The following is a 17,295-nucleotide window of genomic DNA, read 5'->3' on the forward strand; positions in this document are numbered from 1 at the left end:
ACTGTAAAAGTGTTTTTATGTGCGCTTTTGTGATGCTTAAAATGCTGTAAAGTGTGCTTCATATTATATCAAGATTGGTGAAAAATTGCCATTACATTTGGTATTTTTTGGTGATAATCAGATTTTTTTGTCATGTAATTTAGTAAATACTTCTTTTTCCTCCAGGATGAACTGCCTAACGATTCTTTTGACATTTCCTCTTGTACCTTCATTGGGTTTATGACTAAAACATGCTAAACCTTCTCTAGAGCCTCAGCAGTACTTTGTTTTTGTGCTAACTCGCTACGCTAAATTGGGGAACATTGTAGAAGTTGTACAGACGGGAGTAAAATTCAAGGTAAAACCAAGATAAATGGTCTTTTTAAGGTGTTGGGCTACTTGGCATTGATTCTCCAAGTTTCTGAGACTTTACTAGAGGTGTAAAGTCTCTTTTTCCAAAGCTCGCACTCGCTCTAAACTCTCACTGATTGAAGAATTCATGACAACAAAATTTCTTTAGCTGAATGCATTTATTCTTCAGAAGTAACAAAGTTAACTTACAAAATCACTGATGCAAAAAGTGGAAACATTTTTAGATTTAGAAACAAAACCTGCTTTGGTAATCTGAAGTATTTTCACAGTCATGATCTTTAAGGTTTCCTTGAGTTGAACTGTGCAGTTATTACTGTTTTAATGGCTGCAAACTGAAGCTCAGCTCCCTTTTGACATCTCAAGACAGAATCATTTTGCTTGTTTAATGGTTGGTTGGTGCAAAGACAGAAAGCCATTATCTCCTTACACATCCATGACAGCTTGTTTTCTTGATCTCAGAGTGATTTCTTAATTTGTTTTTTCACCTCTCTGACCACTCAGCTACTGCTGTTTGCTGTCCACACACGCAGCATGCCACTTGTTTTCACTTTGCTTCCATTAAGCTGAAAATCACAGGTTACTTCAACCAGTGAAATAAAAGGCATTTTTTTGCTATATTTCCATTTCCAAGAAACCTATTTGAGCTGATTGTTGTAATTGTGGGCGGCAGGGACTGAGTGCTCCGAGTCGACAGGGTGAACAAGCTGAAACAATTCGGCTCCAGAATGAAACTGTGTTACATGCTGTGCCTGGAGTTAATTTCCATCCCCCAAGGTGAAAAACTGTGTGCGTGGAACACTCCAGCCAAGGAGAGGCTGAGTGAAGACTTAGACGTGGGCTTCTATTCAAATATGAAGGTCTCCTTGACATTTTCTGCTCTGCGCTGGCTGCTCATCCTTGGCGCGTTTCTCCAAGCTGCAGATGAACAGCGCGACCTGTTGACATTTACAAACTCATCTGGCGGAGAGTGATGGCATTCTATAAGGAGAAACACCTCCGAACATCCCACCATGTCTCCTCTGCTCGGTGCATTAACATATGAACGTGTAATTGCTTCAAACAGTAAAGTTTAAGAAAGTAATTTCACTCTTAGCTTCACTGCAGCATCTTCTGGCAGTTTAGACACTGACTCAGTCCTTCCACTTAACTAAAGATGAAGTTTACTCACCACATTTTTTAAACAGCCACTAGAGGGAGCTGCTCAAATGTGCAAGGTCGAGGTCAGCTGCCTACCATAGTGATAAGGCTCTGGACCGCAGCCAAGACAAGTGTGGCACATAATTCACAAGCAGCTGAGTTGAAGCAATACAAAGGTGAAATGAGGTGAAAGCGAAGCAGATATAGCAACAGAAGAGCATGACTAAGGCGTAAACACAGCAGAGGGTGGTCTGGAAAGCGAAATGTGCTCTGGAGAACAGTAAATGAAAATGAATTTTTAGAAAAAAACACAACAAACAAAGCAGCTTCTTTTCTCTGTATGGAGGAGAAAAGACTCCTTGACTTTATTGACAACCATTGACAATGACAAATAAGGGTTCCAAAACCAAATGGATGCAATGAGGAAACTTAAATATGAACCACTGTGCGGATTTTGCTTCTGCATCCCTCAGATTTCCTCGAACAAGTTCACAAGTTGGCTGTTTGTGCGGATAAGCCGATCTTTGTGCATTTTGGTCCAGCAGATTGATATTTAGAAATCAGGACGATCCTTCTTCAGCTTGCTGTAGTCCATGTTCACGGTGTAAAACTGAGAAAATAAAACAGTCAAATCTCAGCTCAACCCCAAACAGACATTTCACATGAACATAACTGCTAAAACAGAGTCTGGGTCGCTCACAGTTGATATTTTATATATTATGGCATGATTAGACTTAATCCTCAAATTATCCTTTTATACATGTTTACCAGTACTTTAATTAAAACAACTTCTTCCTGTCTTTTGCAAACTCATAATAATTTTGACCAAGTCAAAGTAGTTAATTACTTCATTAGATTTGTCAGCACAGGTCGGCATTAACCAGATTATATCAATTGATTAATCCAACTAAAGGGTTTATCCAAGGATCAGCAACACCTCTGGCAAAGACCCAAACTGTGATCCCTGAATAAAACCGTCTCCACTCTGTCAGTGACAACTTCAGTGTAACACAACGTAATTATTAGGATTTATTGAGATGCGATTGAGGCACACCTTGTACTGATCAGTGGGGCCAAGTTTGTTCCAGGGCTCTGGGTTGTTCTTGCGATCCCAGCTGCACAAATAACAGAAGGCACACGTTATGAAACAAGAACTCAAGAGAGGCTGTAACTTGACACCCACATTTATTTTTAACACAACAGGTGAACTGAAAACTTGGCAACTTCCTTAAAACTTTTATCTCATTTGCAAATGTACTTGGAAACTTTTTTTCCCCCCATTTTGGAAAGGGTCAAAAGTGTAGAGTAAATGTCATGTCATAGACAGAGTCCTTACCACACATCAGGGTTTCTCAAGCCCAGACGAGCGAGGTATGCCATGGACATGGCTGCTCCCCCACCGATGAAGATGAAGAGGGGGATGAGCTGCAAGTGACAGAATGAAATAAGAAATCTTCATCAACCTTAAAGGCAACAGCGCGAGTGTACTTAAAACAGTCCTGCACAAGTAAGGAGAGCATGACAGCTTTGTAAATTCAGATGCACGCCTGTGAACACCAAAACCCACTGCCGAGTTTATTTTCTTTAAAGAAATATTTTTTCAGAGTCAAAAACTGTAAACACTGAAGAAATCCTCCCATTTTTAGCTTTCTGACTGCTCTTGAACAAATCATGTGTGACGTGCAGCTTCTTTAGGAAAAGGAACCAGCTAAAAATTGTGACATCTCAATGAAATCATCTTATTCTTTACATTTCAAACTAAAAATTGCAGTATATAAAGTTTGCATTGAGCAGATGCTGTAAAAAAATTAAATTCTTCACTCATCAGCAGAGCCAAAGTAGCCATGTGTGTGTGTCAGCTGCAGCCAAGTGTCACGTGTCAGAAATTCAAGTTTTTTCAAGGTGTGAACTAGAACTTATGTTTACACAAAGCACAAGAGAGAAGACCAGAGAAAGCGACTGTAAAATTTCGCATATTTAGTCAATAGAACACAGGGAAAATGGCTCATAAACAGCATGCAGAGAAGCAATAAGGCTGCAAGTTTTTCAACAACAGTCAAAATTTTAAAGGATTTATAACAATTATAACAAACTGTCATGGTGCACAGAGGACGTTTTGAATACTTTCTACTCATAGCCATGGTTGTGCTGTTTGCATAGAGGTGACTTTATACTGACACGAGTTAAATTGAGAGAGAAGCAAAGAAATGTCTAGAATATGAGTTCAAAGTTGCCTCACACTGTCTGACCCCAAATTCCAGTCTTGTTTTGAAACTGGCTTGTTTACACGGGTTTTCTAGTATATTTATCGTAGTTTTTTCAATAAGCACTTCTCGACTGTGTTAATTTACTCAAGCTATATGTAACTTTGTAGAAATACAGTGCTGTTTAGTACATTTTAAGATATACTACTTGCTAACACCACCTAGCCAGTTAACTCGCTTGCTAACTAGCAGCTGCTATTTACAGCACAGCCAACACTTTCTCTGGGGTGTGTGGAATCGTGACCTTATTTGGGTCCACAGCATCAACTACCAAAAGTCTTACTGTGTACGTCGATGGAAAATAGACTTTAATCATCAACTATGCGCAGGAACGAAGTGAAGCATCTCCTGCTGTTTATCTCAAACTCTCAAAGTCAGCGCGGTCAAAGTCAGGATGCTAAAGCTAGCACTGCTAACCAGATCAGCTAAGCTAAGTTAGCCTAAAAAATCACAGATGCTCCAGATTCACAAAAAGGCATCAAAAATCGATTTTTACATGACATAAGGGAAGTCTACTCACAGCTGGGTGGTGTCTGAGTTGTTTGCGGATGGTGGTGAGCATTTTGACGGTTGTATGAGCCGCCTTATGTGAATTTGTACAGAAATAAATGAATTACGAGAAGTCTTGCCAAAACGGTGCGCGATTTTATCTGCGGAAGAAAAGGCCGAGGAGACCCACATAGGATGCTGCACATAACGCCTGACAGACAGCGGCCAAAAAGACAACATTATTGTTGATTGTGTGCGTTATATGGGAGAATTATTTTTTAGTACTTGTAATAAATACATAATAAATGATTTTGTTTTATTTTTGTTCCGCATTTACAATTTAGCCGTCAATTCCGAGTGACATTTTATTCTGGCAAAATTAAAGAGGCTTAAAAATCGCTGGTTCCAACCCAAAATCAACACAACCAATGACGTATACGTCATTGAACACAACAGAAATACTGAACGTTTCTTTTTTTTTTTTATTATTGAAAGCGTCAATACAAACATTTTAGGCATATTCTACAAATTACCTATAAAAGGTGTTGAAACAGCTTTAAAGAAAGGAATAAAACAAACAAACAAACAAACAAACAAAAAAACATAAACCAGTGAGGGATTTTACTCGTGGAGTGAGTAAAGTTCAAGTAGTGAGTAAAGTCTTAGGGCATTATTATTCGACATGAGAAATAAGGATTTCTTGTATAAATACAGTTCATTCTTCCATCCGTTGATGTGGGGTTTGACCTTGAGAAACTTGCATCTGTGAATATAATATTTACCAAGTATAATTAAATTGTTCACCAAGAAGTCCAAGTTTTTTTCTTTTAGCTGTACTCCGACCTTAATTGACATCCAGTTCAGTTGTTGCAAGGAGATTTGTTTGGTTGACATCCAGTTTCGAAAAGCTATCCAGAATTCCAAAGTACAATCACACTCAAAGAAAACATGTTCAACAGTTTCAATGTCTCCTTCACAAAATCCACATGTATTATTTTCCACATTAAATCTTGTGTGTAAGAAATGGTTAGAAGGATAGATATCATTTAGTACTGAATGTTTCAGTCGAAATGTGTTTTTTGTTTTTGTTTTTGTTTTTGTTTTTAAAGCAGTGGTAATGTTAGGCCTGGGATCCAACACAATAGCCCTGAATCTTTATTTAATTAAAAAAATATATTTAATTTTTTGTTAAATTCAGTGTATTGTATTTTATACAAAATACAAAAATAGGAATAAATCAAAAAGCATGCAAGACTGTGACAGTCTGATCCTTTTACTAAAATAAAATCATTTTTCTGTCATGTCATTTTTTTTATTATTATTCAAGAAATCTTTCAGTTTCAGTATTACAGAAGGATATTTAGAACACTACCATTATTGTGTGCACTCAGAATCAGTTTTATTGCCAACTAGGCTTTCACATAGGAGGAATTTGACGGGGTATTTTGGTACATAACATTATTTTTAATAGGAGGATGAAACTATTTTTAAATGATTGAAACACATTTTGAAAAGCAAATGCTGGAAGTCAACAGGCAGGAAATGTTACAAGACAGTATGAAGGCTTTCCATAACTACATATAAATTTCCAAATTGAGATCGATCCTCTGTGCAAATGACATGAATCAGCATCCCAGCATCCCTGTGACTGGCTGTTGCTAAATAAGTTCTCATAAGGCTAAACATGAACGTTTATGTCAGCATGTGTAGGCTGGGTATTATTTTTTTGGCCTGCATTTATTCTCCTGGACTAATTAAAGAGTCTGTCCCCCATTGTAAATACTATTATAGGTTAGAATGAGCATTGTTAACCTACATGATAAACTCTTCCTCCCTCGCTCCCAGAGTGCCAGTTATCTATTTAGAATGGAATTAATGTTCTTTTTTTTCTCACCCCTTTCCATTGTCTTATTACTGTGTTTAAAAGTGGATCCTGACCACAGATGCTTAAATTATTGGATTACACAGCTGGTGTTGTTTTACTGAGCTTGGAAAATCCATACTTTGCTTCCAGCGACGCTTGTCTAAGTTGATTCATTTGTTTTTAATTGTGGAATGATCAAATTAATGTTTTTTCTTCTTCTTCATGTTTTATTTTCTCACTTGCCTACATTGTAAATTACACCTCCATATTTCAGTGTACTCTGAGTTATAATGAAGGTTGAAAAAAATACCAATCTCACCTCAGCTGGCAGCTGAAAGTTGCAGCCCTGGTGTGGCTGAGTGGTTCTTATTGTTGTCAAAAGGTACAATTTTATTTACGATTACAGCTGTAAAATAATCGTGAACGAGACTCACAGTGAGCGAACTACTGGTCTAGAGCCTGCATTCATTGTGATATTAATATGGGTCATGGGCGAGTCACATTTTATATTCTTTTAACTCTTCAGATAACTTGAGAGCTGTGCAGACATGTAAAGATTTGTAGGTTTATGGAATAAATTTATTCCATACATAACTCACCAGTTTAAATCATTAGTGTTGGTAAAATGATGGAGATAAAAAGGAGTTTATTGCTTGTGTTATCAGCGTAACCAGGTAAACTGTGTTGCAACATGGCAGCAGGAGGTGCTGTTGCAGCCTTTCCAATACGAATGACTGCATTCCTTTTCAAGAGAAAAATTTCTAGCTTTCATCACTCCGTGGTTTTAATAATCTGATTTAAGGATCTGTTCATATTTTTTGAATTTACACACTAACAACAGCAATCACCTATTAAACTGTTGTGCCTTCTCGGAAAATTTCATATTTGCAAAACCAGATTTCTTCAGCTTCCCAATCACAAAACATCTATTTTTTGTTGTTGAAGTTCATTCTATGATTGTCTGCAGTTCTATTTATCTATTTTTAAAAAACATCTAATCACTTGAGAAACACTGTGGAAAACACTGTCATATTATTTAAATTGTTTAGCAATATTATTCACTTTTTTCAGTCGTATTTATTAATATTTTCCCCCTAATTTCTATATTTAATACACTGTTTTAGACTGTACAGCTCAATTTCTGCTTGTTTTTGTTGCAGGTGCTTTAGTTGTTTGATTCTCAACACTCTTCTGTCAATAAACTATATAAATTTAAATCTGTTTTTATTATTTCCATTTTTATTTATATTTTTTAACTAATTTATATATTACTATTATGATTGTATTTATTTGAACTTATTTTAAGTTTGATCTTTATAAAAAAATACTATCAATATTCCACATTTTACAAAAGTTTCTTTCCCTGTTTCTTTTGGAAATGTTGATTTAAATGTTTCTTTCTCCAATCTCCTTGTACACTGTATACTGACAATAAAGCACATTCTATTCTATTTAGAGGTGCTTCATATTTTGATTCCCCTATAAATCCAGTGTTCTCAGGTGCATTCCGACAACCAAAATGCATTTAAATGCCATTATTTAATGCCGCCACACAAGCATGTGTTTTTATCGTAAAAGAACTATATAATCCTCACATTACTCTAATATTATTAATGACAATGTTGAGTGGGCGAACAGTAAGCTGGCAAACAAATTCATAAGCAGCTGGTGGTAATGATTTCCACTTGAAGGATTATTATTTACACCAACTTGAACAATAAGGCTTCATTATTATTTCACAGCCATTTAAATCGCGCTGCAGCCAATTAGAGATGATGTGAATTAATGAAGTAGGTGGGGAAAAAAAGGAACCATTAAATATAACAATTTCCCTTTATTTGCAGTTATTTTCAACTGGTAGAAAATAAAAGTAAAAACAATTCAATTGAAAGATTGGACGTAACACAACAGGCTACATACAACCGTTTAAATGCTATAAATGACATGGCTAATTGTTTTCCAGGAGATGAACGACATATGTGATAATTACACATATTCAAGCATCAATCTGTAAACAAGTCGGTGGTTAAGTTCACGAGTGAAATGCTGGAGATGTGTTTCTTAGGCCTTGTTTGGTTCAACATACATCCAAAGAGCTGGCTTCAGAAAGAATAAGGATTTGTCTAAATACAATAATTTTTCCGTCTGCGTCTCAGTCGGTTTAAATTCCTCCCTAAAAGCATCGTAGCTCATGATTGTGTTGTTTATGTAAATGGCTCATCCCACTTCATTCAGGACTTGATCCCAAGTAAAACATCTCTTCAGTAAATCAACAGAAGCTGGAGCTGAAAACTATGACGGCTCTCTTTTGAATACAGTTAAGTACTTGAGCACATACAGTATGCCTGATGAAAATAAGATACTGGCTATAGTGTTTCTGCTTTATCGGTCGCTTCCTCCAGTGGGCTCCAGATGTTTTAGTGTGTCGTCTTCTTGGGGGCTTTGCCAAATTTGGCATCCAATCCGAGACCTGAAGGGAGAAACCAAAGATGTGAATGTTGAGCAAAGATAAGACCGACATTTTACACTACAGATTTAACCGATGAAACATGACACAAGTTTTAACATTTTGCCATAAGCATGAGTCAAATTTAAACACTTTCGCGATCAAAGTCTTTCCTGGATCACAATGTGCCTTTAAGGGATGACAGCAAGCATTATCAAATGGCATGTATGCAGGCAATTAGTCTCCATTACACTATTTGTCAGAAAAGTATGCTTTTTCCCTGTTATTTTTTACCATTTTATAACAAATATGTCTATTATGCGTCAGTGAATGAGACCCCGATCAGAGCGATACAGCAGGTTTGAAAGGCAAAGATTGTTACAATTACACCATTAATTTATCAGAAACTACAAAAAACAGAGGCAATCATCAGACTTTGCACTTTGTCAGGGACCTCGAACTCCTCATCTGTGATGTTTGGTTGATAAACTTAACTAAATCAAAGGGGGAAAAAAATCACTTTATTCTGCATGTCATGCCAAATAAACCCTTTCTCTCTCTAAAACAAAAAGATTCTGCATTTCAAGGCAGAACTGAGAAGCAGCGACTGACTCAGCTACAACCTACAGTCATGTGGCAAAAATTCAGGCAACATTTGGCTGAAACGGGTTGAACTGCAAGCTGTGTTTCCACGTAGCAGACAGGATTAAGGAAGGAAAGTAAAAACATAAGGATCTATACAAGGTAGAGCCCCAATTCCTTTTTTTGACAGTTCTGGTAAAAACCCGTGGTGACTTGAAAATTGTTGCACATGTTGATTGCAGGTTATGGAAAATTTTGCAAAATAAGTAATCAAAGAAGTGAAATGTAATTATTTTTCTTCTTGTGATTTATGGCATGGTTCTGTTGTTCCCATAGAGGTGCAGGACTTTATATTGCGGTGATAAATGAGCCCACAGTGAGTAAAAATAAGCAAAAGTTGGAAACATTCAGAAATTAGTTTAGAAGTTTAACAAAACTGGTTGAAAAAAAAAGGCACTTTTTATTCTCAGTTCTCATTCTTTCGTCCATGGTGAGTTTCTTTCTTTGTGTGACGGAAGCCTTAATTGTCCCTAGCTGGATCCAAATGTTTGCTGTTGTTTTACAAACATTCACAGAACCGTCCCTGTCTTCAACCATGTTTTTGCCAGCATTTTTAAGCATTCTAATCATTCACCAATTCTGCAGAGATAAATCGCATTAATGAAAATGTTGGCCCTTAGAAAACACTCTCACCGAGGAACACCAGGATGGTGCCGACCCACTGCATCGTGCTCATGACGTTGCCGAACAAGATAACGGAGCCGAGGATGGTGAAGAACTTTCTTGTGGTGGTGACGATGGAGCAGGTCAGAGGCCCGAAGTACACAACCGTCATGAAGATGAAGGTCTGGGAAAAAGGATTGAAAACAAGATTGTGATTAAGATGAAGCACTGCATTTCCTCTCAAAACATAACAGAACATTTTCCACTCCAGGTAGGCCCCATCAGCCCTCCATCCATCCATCCATCCATCCACCCACCCACCTGGCCCAGAGCACTGGTCAGTCCAAACAGAAGGATGTTGTACAGGATGCTCGGGTGGCGTTCGGTAAATCTCAGGAACTCCCACACTTCCCCGGTCCACAACACCGCTGAGGGAAGAGAAGAAGACGTCATCAACGCCATTTCAGAAACACATCTCTGTCACATTTTAATCCGTGCCTTTCCTTGACACTAACATGCTGAGAAAACCTGACGTGGGTTCATCTTGTGAGTGTGCGGCTCCACCAAGTGGTTTAATCGAGTAAGAACAGCTAGAGGACGCTTGGTGTGGGGGTGTGATGGACTCGTGGGAGCGGAGGGACAAGAATACCTTTGCATCTTGGGAAATAACAGACTTCAAAGCAGAAGTCAGGCTGCGTGTGATGGAAACACGAGTATACTGTAGCTGCATATGTGCACACACTGAAGCAAAAACTGAAGACTTCTGAAGGTATTTTAAACTAGAACTGACGATGCACAAAATAGCTTCTTAAAAATCCAATATGGATTATGAAAGTGGGAAGCACATGCTCAGGAAGGATAAAAACACCAGCAGACACTGTTAGTTAGTTTGTTAAAAGAGTGATTAACAGTTTCTCAGTTCCCATATTGGCTTTGACCTTTTGATCTTTATCTTACAGCCCATTAGTGCCTAACCTCACAAAAGCCCTCATTATAGTGCGTTTGTTTTATGCGCCTTTCTCCTCGGCATATTATAGCAATCTCCTTACAGAACTGAGGCCTTTGAGGTACAGGATTCCTTATCTATAAAGATAACACTCAATATTTTTCCTTGACTGAATTAATGAGTTCTTGGCCCTCGAGAGAACGGCACATTTTCTCCATCCAGTGCAGCTGCTAGTGGATTTGTTGGGCTTTTTCTTTTTACTCATTAAAATTGCCATTAGCTACTGCATCACAGCACCTATTCATCCCAGAGTCCGAGTGTGACAAAACAAACCTATGCAGCTCATAATGGCTTAACCTTTAACCCTCTGAAGCCGAAGCAGTTTCTGGGAGTTTCTTACCTCTTGTCACGTTTTTACTTATTGTCTCAATGTCTTTTGTACAGTGCAGCAAACTTATAATGTCATTAAAAAAAGGGGGGGGGGACTGTCTTTGTTGCTCCACAAATTTTAAAAATCCTAGCATTTGTCCAAGGTGTTACCAATACTAGAAAAAAATATGATTATATACATTGTAGATATTTTACAACTTACATTTTTGTGTTTTCATACTTGTCAAACTGCTCTGCATAAACACAGCATGCAGTTTAGCTGAAAGGTTTCTGAATTTTTGTCACGTGACTGTTGTTCACACCCGAGTCATTAATGGTTTCACATTTGCACTAAGAAGTGCAGAATTTTTTGCTTTTGACGCAATCTGGTTCGAGCCAATGGTAGATTTTTGGTACATTTTTAAATGAGACATGTAAAATGAAGTGATTTTGAGCTTGAATTTGGTCAAATTTCGAGTTGGAAGCTTTAAGGACTGTCAGATAGTTGAAAATCTGACTATCTTTTTCTGTCTTTACAGTTTCTGGTTCTGAAGAATGGTGCAATTTGGGTGATATTTTAAAGACAACTTGGCTTTAAACTTGCTGGCTGAGTGTTAAGAATACAGCTAAACTAAACTGCAAACAGCAATGTAATAATTCAGCTGTTAATGCTAAAACGGAAGTAAGTGTTGACTGAGTTGGATTTTAATAAACCGTTAAGCGGTGAGCATGTCAACATTCACTAAAAATCTAATTTAATTTATAAACACTACAGTGTTTCAAGAAACCATGAATGAAAAAAAGGCTTAATTAAAGCTTTGCAAAACTTTGAACTACACCAGAGCTTCTGTTTCATTCTGTGATACTTTGGCAGCGCTGAACCAAACCAAGGTGATTCTGCTCATTAGTGTCTCCTTCCTGGCTGCAGGTGAGCAAATCAGTGAATCAGTCTGATGTGGCTTTGAATGGAACCAAACCCTCCACGCTGCTGGCTGCTATTCTGCGAGATGCGAGTTTGGCAACATGCGTCACAGACTCACCGAGTCCCAGCACCAGAGTCGACCACATGTTGATGTTCAGCATCATGTGGTTGGCTCCCGTCTGGAAACGAGCCCTCATGTGGTCCTGGGCCACGCCGGTCAGACCGTCCAAAGTCAGAGAGACCAGCTATGACAGCAAAACACATCGCCAGGACATGAGTGTCACAGAAAAGTCACGGTAACCACAGGCAACATATGGCAACAAAAGGGATAACTCACCAGGAGAATTTCTCCAAAGCCAAAAATATGATCATCTGCAACAGCTGAGCTCTTGTTGGGTTTGTAGAGGAATAAAGCGACGCCGCTCACAATCAGCAGCACACACAGGTACTTTGCCAGCGGATACTTCTTCCTCAGTATTGTCACGCCAAGGATCATCACTGCAACAGACAACAACAGGATGAATGGTTTTCACTTGTCGATACCAACCTGAATGCAGCATCAGGCCCTTAACCCTGAGAGCCACACATATGGAACAAGAGATAACCGAGCTGTGAGAGGCGAGACATGACCTTCATGTACAAACAGAACATAACGGACCCGCTGCATATGCTCACATACGCTCCACGTGGTAGAAAGGCTTACATGGAAAGATAAAAACGCTGCAGTTTCCGAGTTAGTCAAAAATGAGACAGCACTGCTGAGACGCCTTAAACACACACTGCCTGTTGACATATACACCGATCAGCCACAACATTATGACCACCGACAGGGGAAATGAATAACATCCATCATCTTGTTATAATGCAACGTTCTGCTGGGAAACCTTCAGTCCTGACATTCATGTGGGTGTTTGACATGTGCCAAAAGTACATAGAGGTGATCACAAACTTACTAATCTACAGCTGATTAATGGGACTTAATATCTGCAATGAGCAGAGGATGAACTGGAAAACACCTGATTATTATCTCAGGGAGCTTTTAGATTTTGTAGCAGACAGAATATAACTGCTCGAGCTGCACAGTAGTGCTAAACTGCAATATTTAGCTTTTCTGTGCTATATGTAATATGAAAATACACAGGAATTTTCACCAGATGACTTGAATAACTATTTTGAAATAATGAATCCATATAAAATGATTGAGGTGATTTTGTAGCTACGTGCATGAGCAAAGAACTTGACAACTGAGACTGCGCTCTGGTAATTGACCAAACGTTAATCGACGAGGACAGTCTAAAGTGACAGAGCTTTGATTGGTCACAGACACATAATGCTCTTATTGGTAAGTAATTACGTATGTAGAGAACAAAATCCAAAGTGTGGGATCATCACACAGAGATAACAATATTAGAAATTAATCTCTCTCTCTGCCCTGGAGCTCAGATCATTTAGTGATGCTCCCAAAAAATACATTTACATACTTTAACTAACATCACAAATGTGCAAGGACTATCTGTCTTATTACTTTAATTCATTACTGCTCTGGTTCAGTGCAGTCCCAGAGATAATATTGCCTCTTTTGTAATATCATAATATGGATGTGATATGCAGGAAGTAAACAGAAGGCTAATTAAAAAGGTATTATCAGATTTACCTGGTATGGGCTTGCAGGATTTCCCCAACACCTGTCAGAACAAAAACACAGCTTTAGGAGAAGCATTATCGTGGTCAATTAACTTTGCTTAATGTAAGGGGGGGGGGGGGACTCACCTGTGTGGGGTAGTTGACATACTGAAGGGCAGAGTTACTGGACACCATTGCTCCAAGGTAAGAGAGGGAACACAGGCCATAGAGCCAGCTCTTGGTGTGATCCGGCTTGGAGCCCTCGAAAAACTGGATCACTGATTAGAAAGCAGAACGTTTCAAAGCGCATCAAGACGGCATCATTTTAGAGAATCTATATTATAAGGCTGATAAGTTTAAATGTAAGACACTCAATCATGACTTTCTGGAGGTGTTGAAGTATTTCAACTCTTTGGGTGTCTTCTGCTCAGCACATACTCACAGATCTTAGAAAATATCGCACTGATGATGCACTGGATGAGGACCAACGTCCGGGCGAATTTGAACTTCTCCTGACCATAATCACCTCGAGTGCTGAAAAAGTCAGAGAGACGGCAGAGTGTTGAACGAGACAGACAATGAATGTGAAACCAGACCTCCTTGACCAGAGCACGGGTAGAAAGGTTACAGAGCGGAGTGCATTCATGAGTCTCCGAGCTGTGAAAAGCCACTCATAAGTCCTGAATGCATTAAATTACAACTGGGTCACAGAGTGGTGGAGTGGAGAGGCTGACAAAGACGCTTTTGTAGCAGCTGCCTTGCTTGTTTCCTTCCCTGTTGGTGTCAGATTGCAGTTGTTATCAAGAACTCTTACTAAAAAAAGGAATAAAATAAGTAATTGAAGTTCAGGTTCGCAAAAATGCTTCTTCACCAGACACCAATCAGCATTCTGAAACCAGATATGATCCCTGTCCCCTTTAGTGACTGACATACCATGTGTGTCAAGCCTTGGCGTGACATGCAACAAAGCCAGAGCTCCCTTTGCTTTACCCACACTTTCTAGAGAACTACAAATGGCAATTATGACTGCATAGTCTGGTAGTTACATGTAATAAAAGATTTTGTTTGTTGTAGGCACATTACAAAAATATGAACCGATGTAGGAGAGAAAGTAACACACTATCTGTTTCACATTATCAGGGCTGAGAATTTGGATTTTTTCATTTGAACCTGGCTGCACAGTTGATTGATTTGAAATCACAATTAGGAAGACTGCAATTAGCAAATCACAAAGGTTGCAATTAAGGAGAGGTTTAAACTGTGGTGTCAATAGTTTTATGAATTCCTACTCATTTCTGTCACATTTTCATGGTATTCCACGCCTTAATGTGTCATAAAAATTCGATATTGTGATAAAATGAGCTCAATCTTGAATTTAAAAAACAAACAAAAAAAAAATCACAAAGTTTTCCCCAAACATCTTTCAGCTCTCAAAGGACGACAAAGACAAATGTCAGACTCCATTCAAAAATCTGACAATTTAAATATAATAAAGTCACTGTTATTCTGGTAGTGTCAACGGTGTAAACTTCACATGAGGTTGCATAACGAGTAGTTTCAAGTGTCAAACTGTGTCTAGAAGTTGCACAACGTATAGCTATAACAAATTAACACGTAGCTGCTCAATAAACTGCCGATTAGCATTTCTACTTTAAAGAGGCCGATTTTTGAATGGAGTTTGGTGCAGATATCTGTATGAGAGTTTACCGAGCTATTTCATGAGCATGTCATAATTAAATTGGCAGATTTCTGAATTGAGATTGGTAGAGGCATCTGTACAGAAGTTTACTACGCTGTTTTGGGAGCTGTCGACTTAAAGAGAAGCTTTCAATTGGCGGATTTTTTAATGACGTTTGCTAAAGGTATCAGTAAGTGAGTTTATTCAGGTGCTTCGTAAATATTTTATTAGCATGCTCAATTTAATTTAGCACATTTTTAATAGACTTCGGTACATATGTGTGTATGCGAGTTTAAAAAGCTGGTTCATGAACAGTTAAAGTATACAGTTATTGACAGAGGATTTAACGAGCTGCTTCCTGAACATACCATTAGCAAGTTCGGTGGAAATTAGCAGATTTCTGAATGAACTTTGGTACATGATAGAATCACAGTTTAAACGGCGGCTAGCTCCCACTTACATCGTCTCTTGCAATATCCCGTAATAAAAGTAACACACGAAGACTCCCAAGAAACAAACGATGAACCGTATCCGCATATTGTCCCAAATCGAGGCGGGCTTCCCGACTCCCTTCCCCGCAGCCATCCCGTCGTCCAGCAGCCCCGGTATGTTAACCGACACCGCTCCGCTCCCGGCGCCTCTCGCACCGACGTCTCGCTCCACTATAGCCGATGAGACGAGCCCGAAGATGGCGCTCGAGTTTTCCCGTTGAGCTGAGGATTGAACCAGCTGCAGATTTACCTCCAAATCCTCCTGAAGTGTCTGTTATTTACCGAAGCCTGCTAACGGAGTCTCGAACCGTCCGGAGCCGCTCAGACAGGTAAATGTCAGGTCATTATTTTTAATTTGGTCCAGTCTTAATTACAGATATCACCTCCAGGACACCTGCGGAGTCAAAAGCATCCCGTAAAGGAGCTCCTTCGGGTGAGAGCTGAAGAGGTTTTCATTAAGAAATCAAAATTTGCATTTACAGGGAAAAGACGTCGCGTCAGGAAAACTGTTTTATACAAGGACCCCATAGGTGTCCACAGCCCAGCCTGAAGCTTTAGATTTAATTTATTACTGAACTAATCCTGGTTTTCAAAACATAATGGTGTTAATAGTGTAATTTTACCAGTCAGAAAAACAGTACTAAATGAACAAATATTTATAGTCTTGAATAAGGCCTGGACAGCTATAATCACAAACGTTTGCTTCTCTTTTCTTCTTTTTTCACTCTTTCCTTCGCTTTTTCAGGGTAGTTGTTTTCAGTTCCTAAGATATCTGTTTATTTATTTATTGAAAATTAGGGCTGTTGAGCTCTGTTTATTTATTTAAAAGACAAATACTGTCTTTTTCCTTCTTTTCCTTTACAATAGTACTACATTTTTTATAGAAAAAGATAGATAAAATTAAATCCATAATATAGATACAAAAAATAAAACAGATTCAGATTTCAATCCCTATTTTTTATTAGATAATTTTTGTATTTTTATTTATTTTTTAGTTTTTACAAAGGTAAGAATAATATTTTTTAAAAGTCTGGGGCAGGTTTTTGCTTGTTTGTTTTATCTGAATAAATATAAGGATAATACAAAATAATTGTTGCCCTCAGTCTCGTTTTTTTTTTTTTTTTTGCTTGCTTGCTTTTACAAAAATTATATATTTTTTAAAAAATATCCCCAAAACATTTCATGTGACAAAAATAAGATGAATGTTTTTTAATGTCATGTTTGTTTGTTTGGTTGGTTTGCTGTTCTTTTGAATTTTTTGTTGTTTCACAAAAGAAAGAATGGTAGGCTTATATTAATTGGTGATAAATGTCTGTTTTTTAAAGAAAAAAAGTAAAAGTAAGAAGAACACAAACTCACCCAGATCTATTTTTATTTTGTTTTGTTTTAGTTTTTTTACTTTTTGTATGTCTGTTTTTTTCATCTATTTATGTGACACTCTCATCATGCATTAAAATACCTTTGAAAATA

The 17,295-nt window shown here is 38.1% G+C and overlaps 3 protein-coding genes across 3 annotated transcripts in view; all 3 read right to left on the reverse strand.

The window, feature by feature from the left end:
- The window catches only part of strada (STE20 related adaptor alpha), a 273,305-nt gene that overhangs the window by 206,728 nt on the left and 49,282 nt on the right, over positions 1 to 17,295 (reverse strand). The gene's annotated exons all lie outside the window — the stretch shown is intronic.
- Positions 1,816 to 4,437, reverse strand: ndufa4a (NDUFA4 mitochondrial complex associated a). The gene is made up of 4 exons (XM_022195481.2): positions 4,273 to 4,437; positions 2,825 to 2,913; positions 2,543 to 2,603; positions 1,816 to 2,098 (listed from the first exon to the last, which is right to left on the reverse strand). The coding sequence occupies exons 1-4, from the start codon at positions 4,312 to 4,314 to the stop codon at positions 2,042 to 2,044; spliced, it is 249 nt and encodes an 82-aa protein (XP_022051173.1). The 5' UTR covers positions 4,315 to 4,437; the 3' UTR covers positions 1,816 to 2,041.
- slc35b1 (solute carrier family 35 member B1) lies at positions 7,925 to 16,357 on the reverse strand. Its single transcript, XM_022195466.2, has 9 exons — positions 15,795 to 16,357; positions 14,099 to 14,190; positions 13,804 to 13,934; positions 13,688 to 13,718; positions 12,371 to 12,531; positions 12,152 to 12,278; positions 10,118 to 10,224; positions 9,827 to 9,980; positions 7,925 to 8,575 (listed from the first exon to the last, which is right to left on the reverse strand). Exons 1-9 carry the CDS (start codon positions 15,917 to 15,919, stop codon positions 8,523 to 8,525), a joined length of 981 nt encoding a protein of 326 aa, XP_022051158.1. The 5' UTR covers positions 15,920 to 16,357; the 3' UTR covers positions 7,925 to 8,522.

This window comes from Acanthochromis polyacanthus, chromosome 21 (assembly GCF_021347895.1).
Source record: "Acanthochromis polyacanthus isolate Apoly-LR-REF ecotype Palm Island chromosome 21, KAUST_Apoly_ChrSc, whole genome shotgun sequence".
Lineage (NCBI taxonomy): Eukaryota > Metazoa > Chordata > Actinopteri > Pomacentridae > Acanthochromis > Acanthochromis polyacanthus.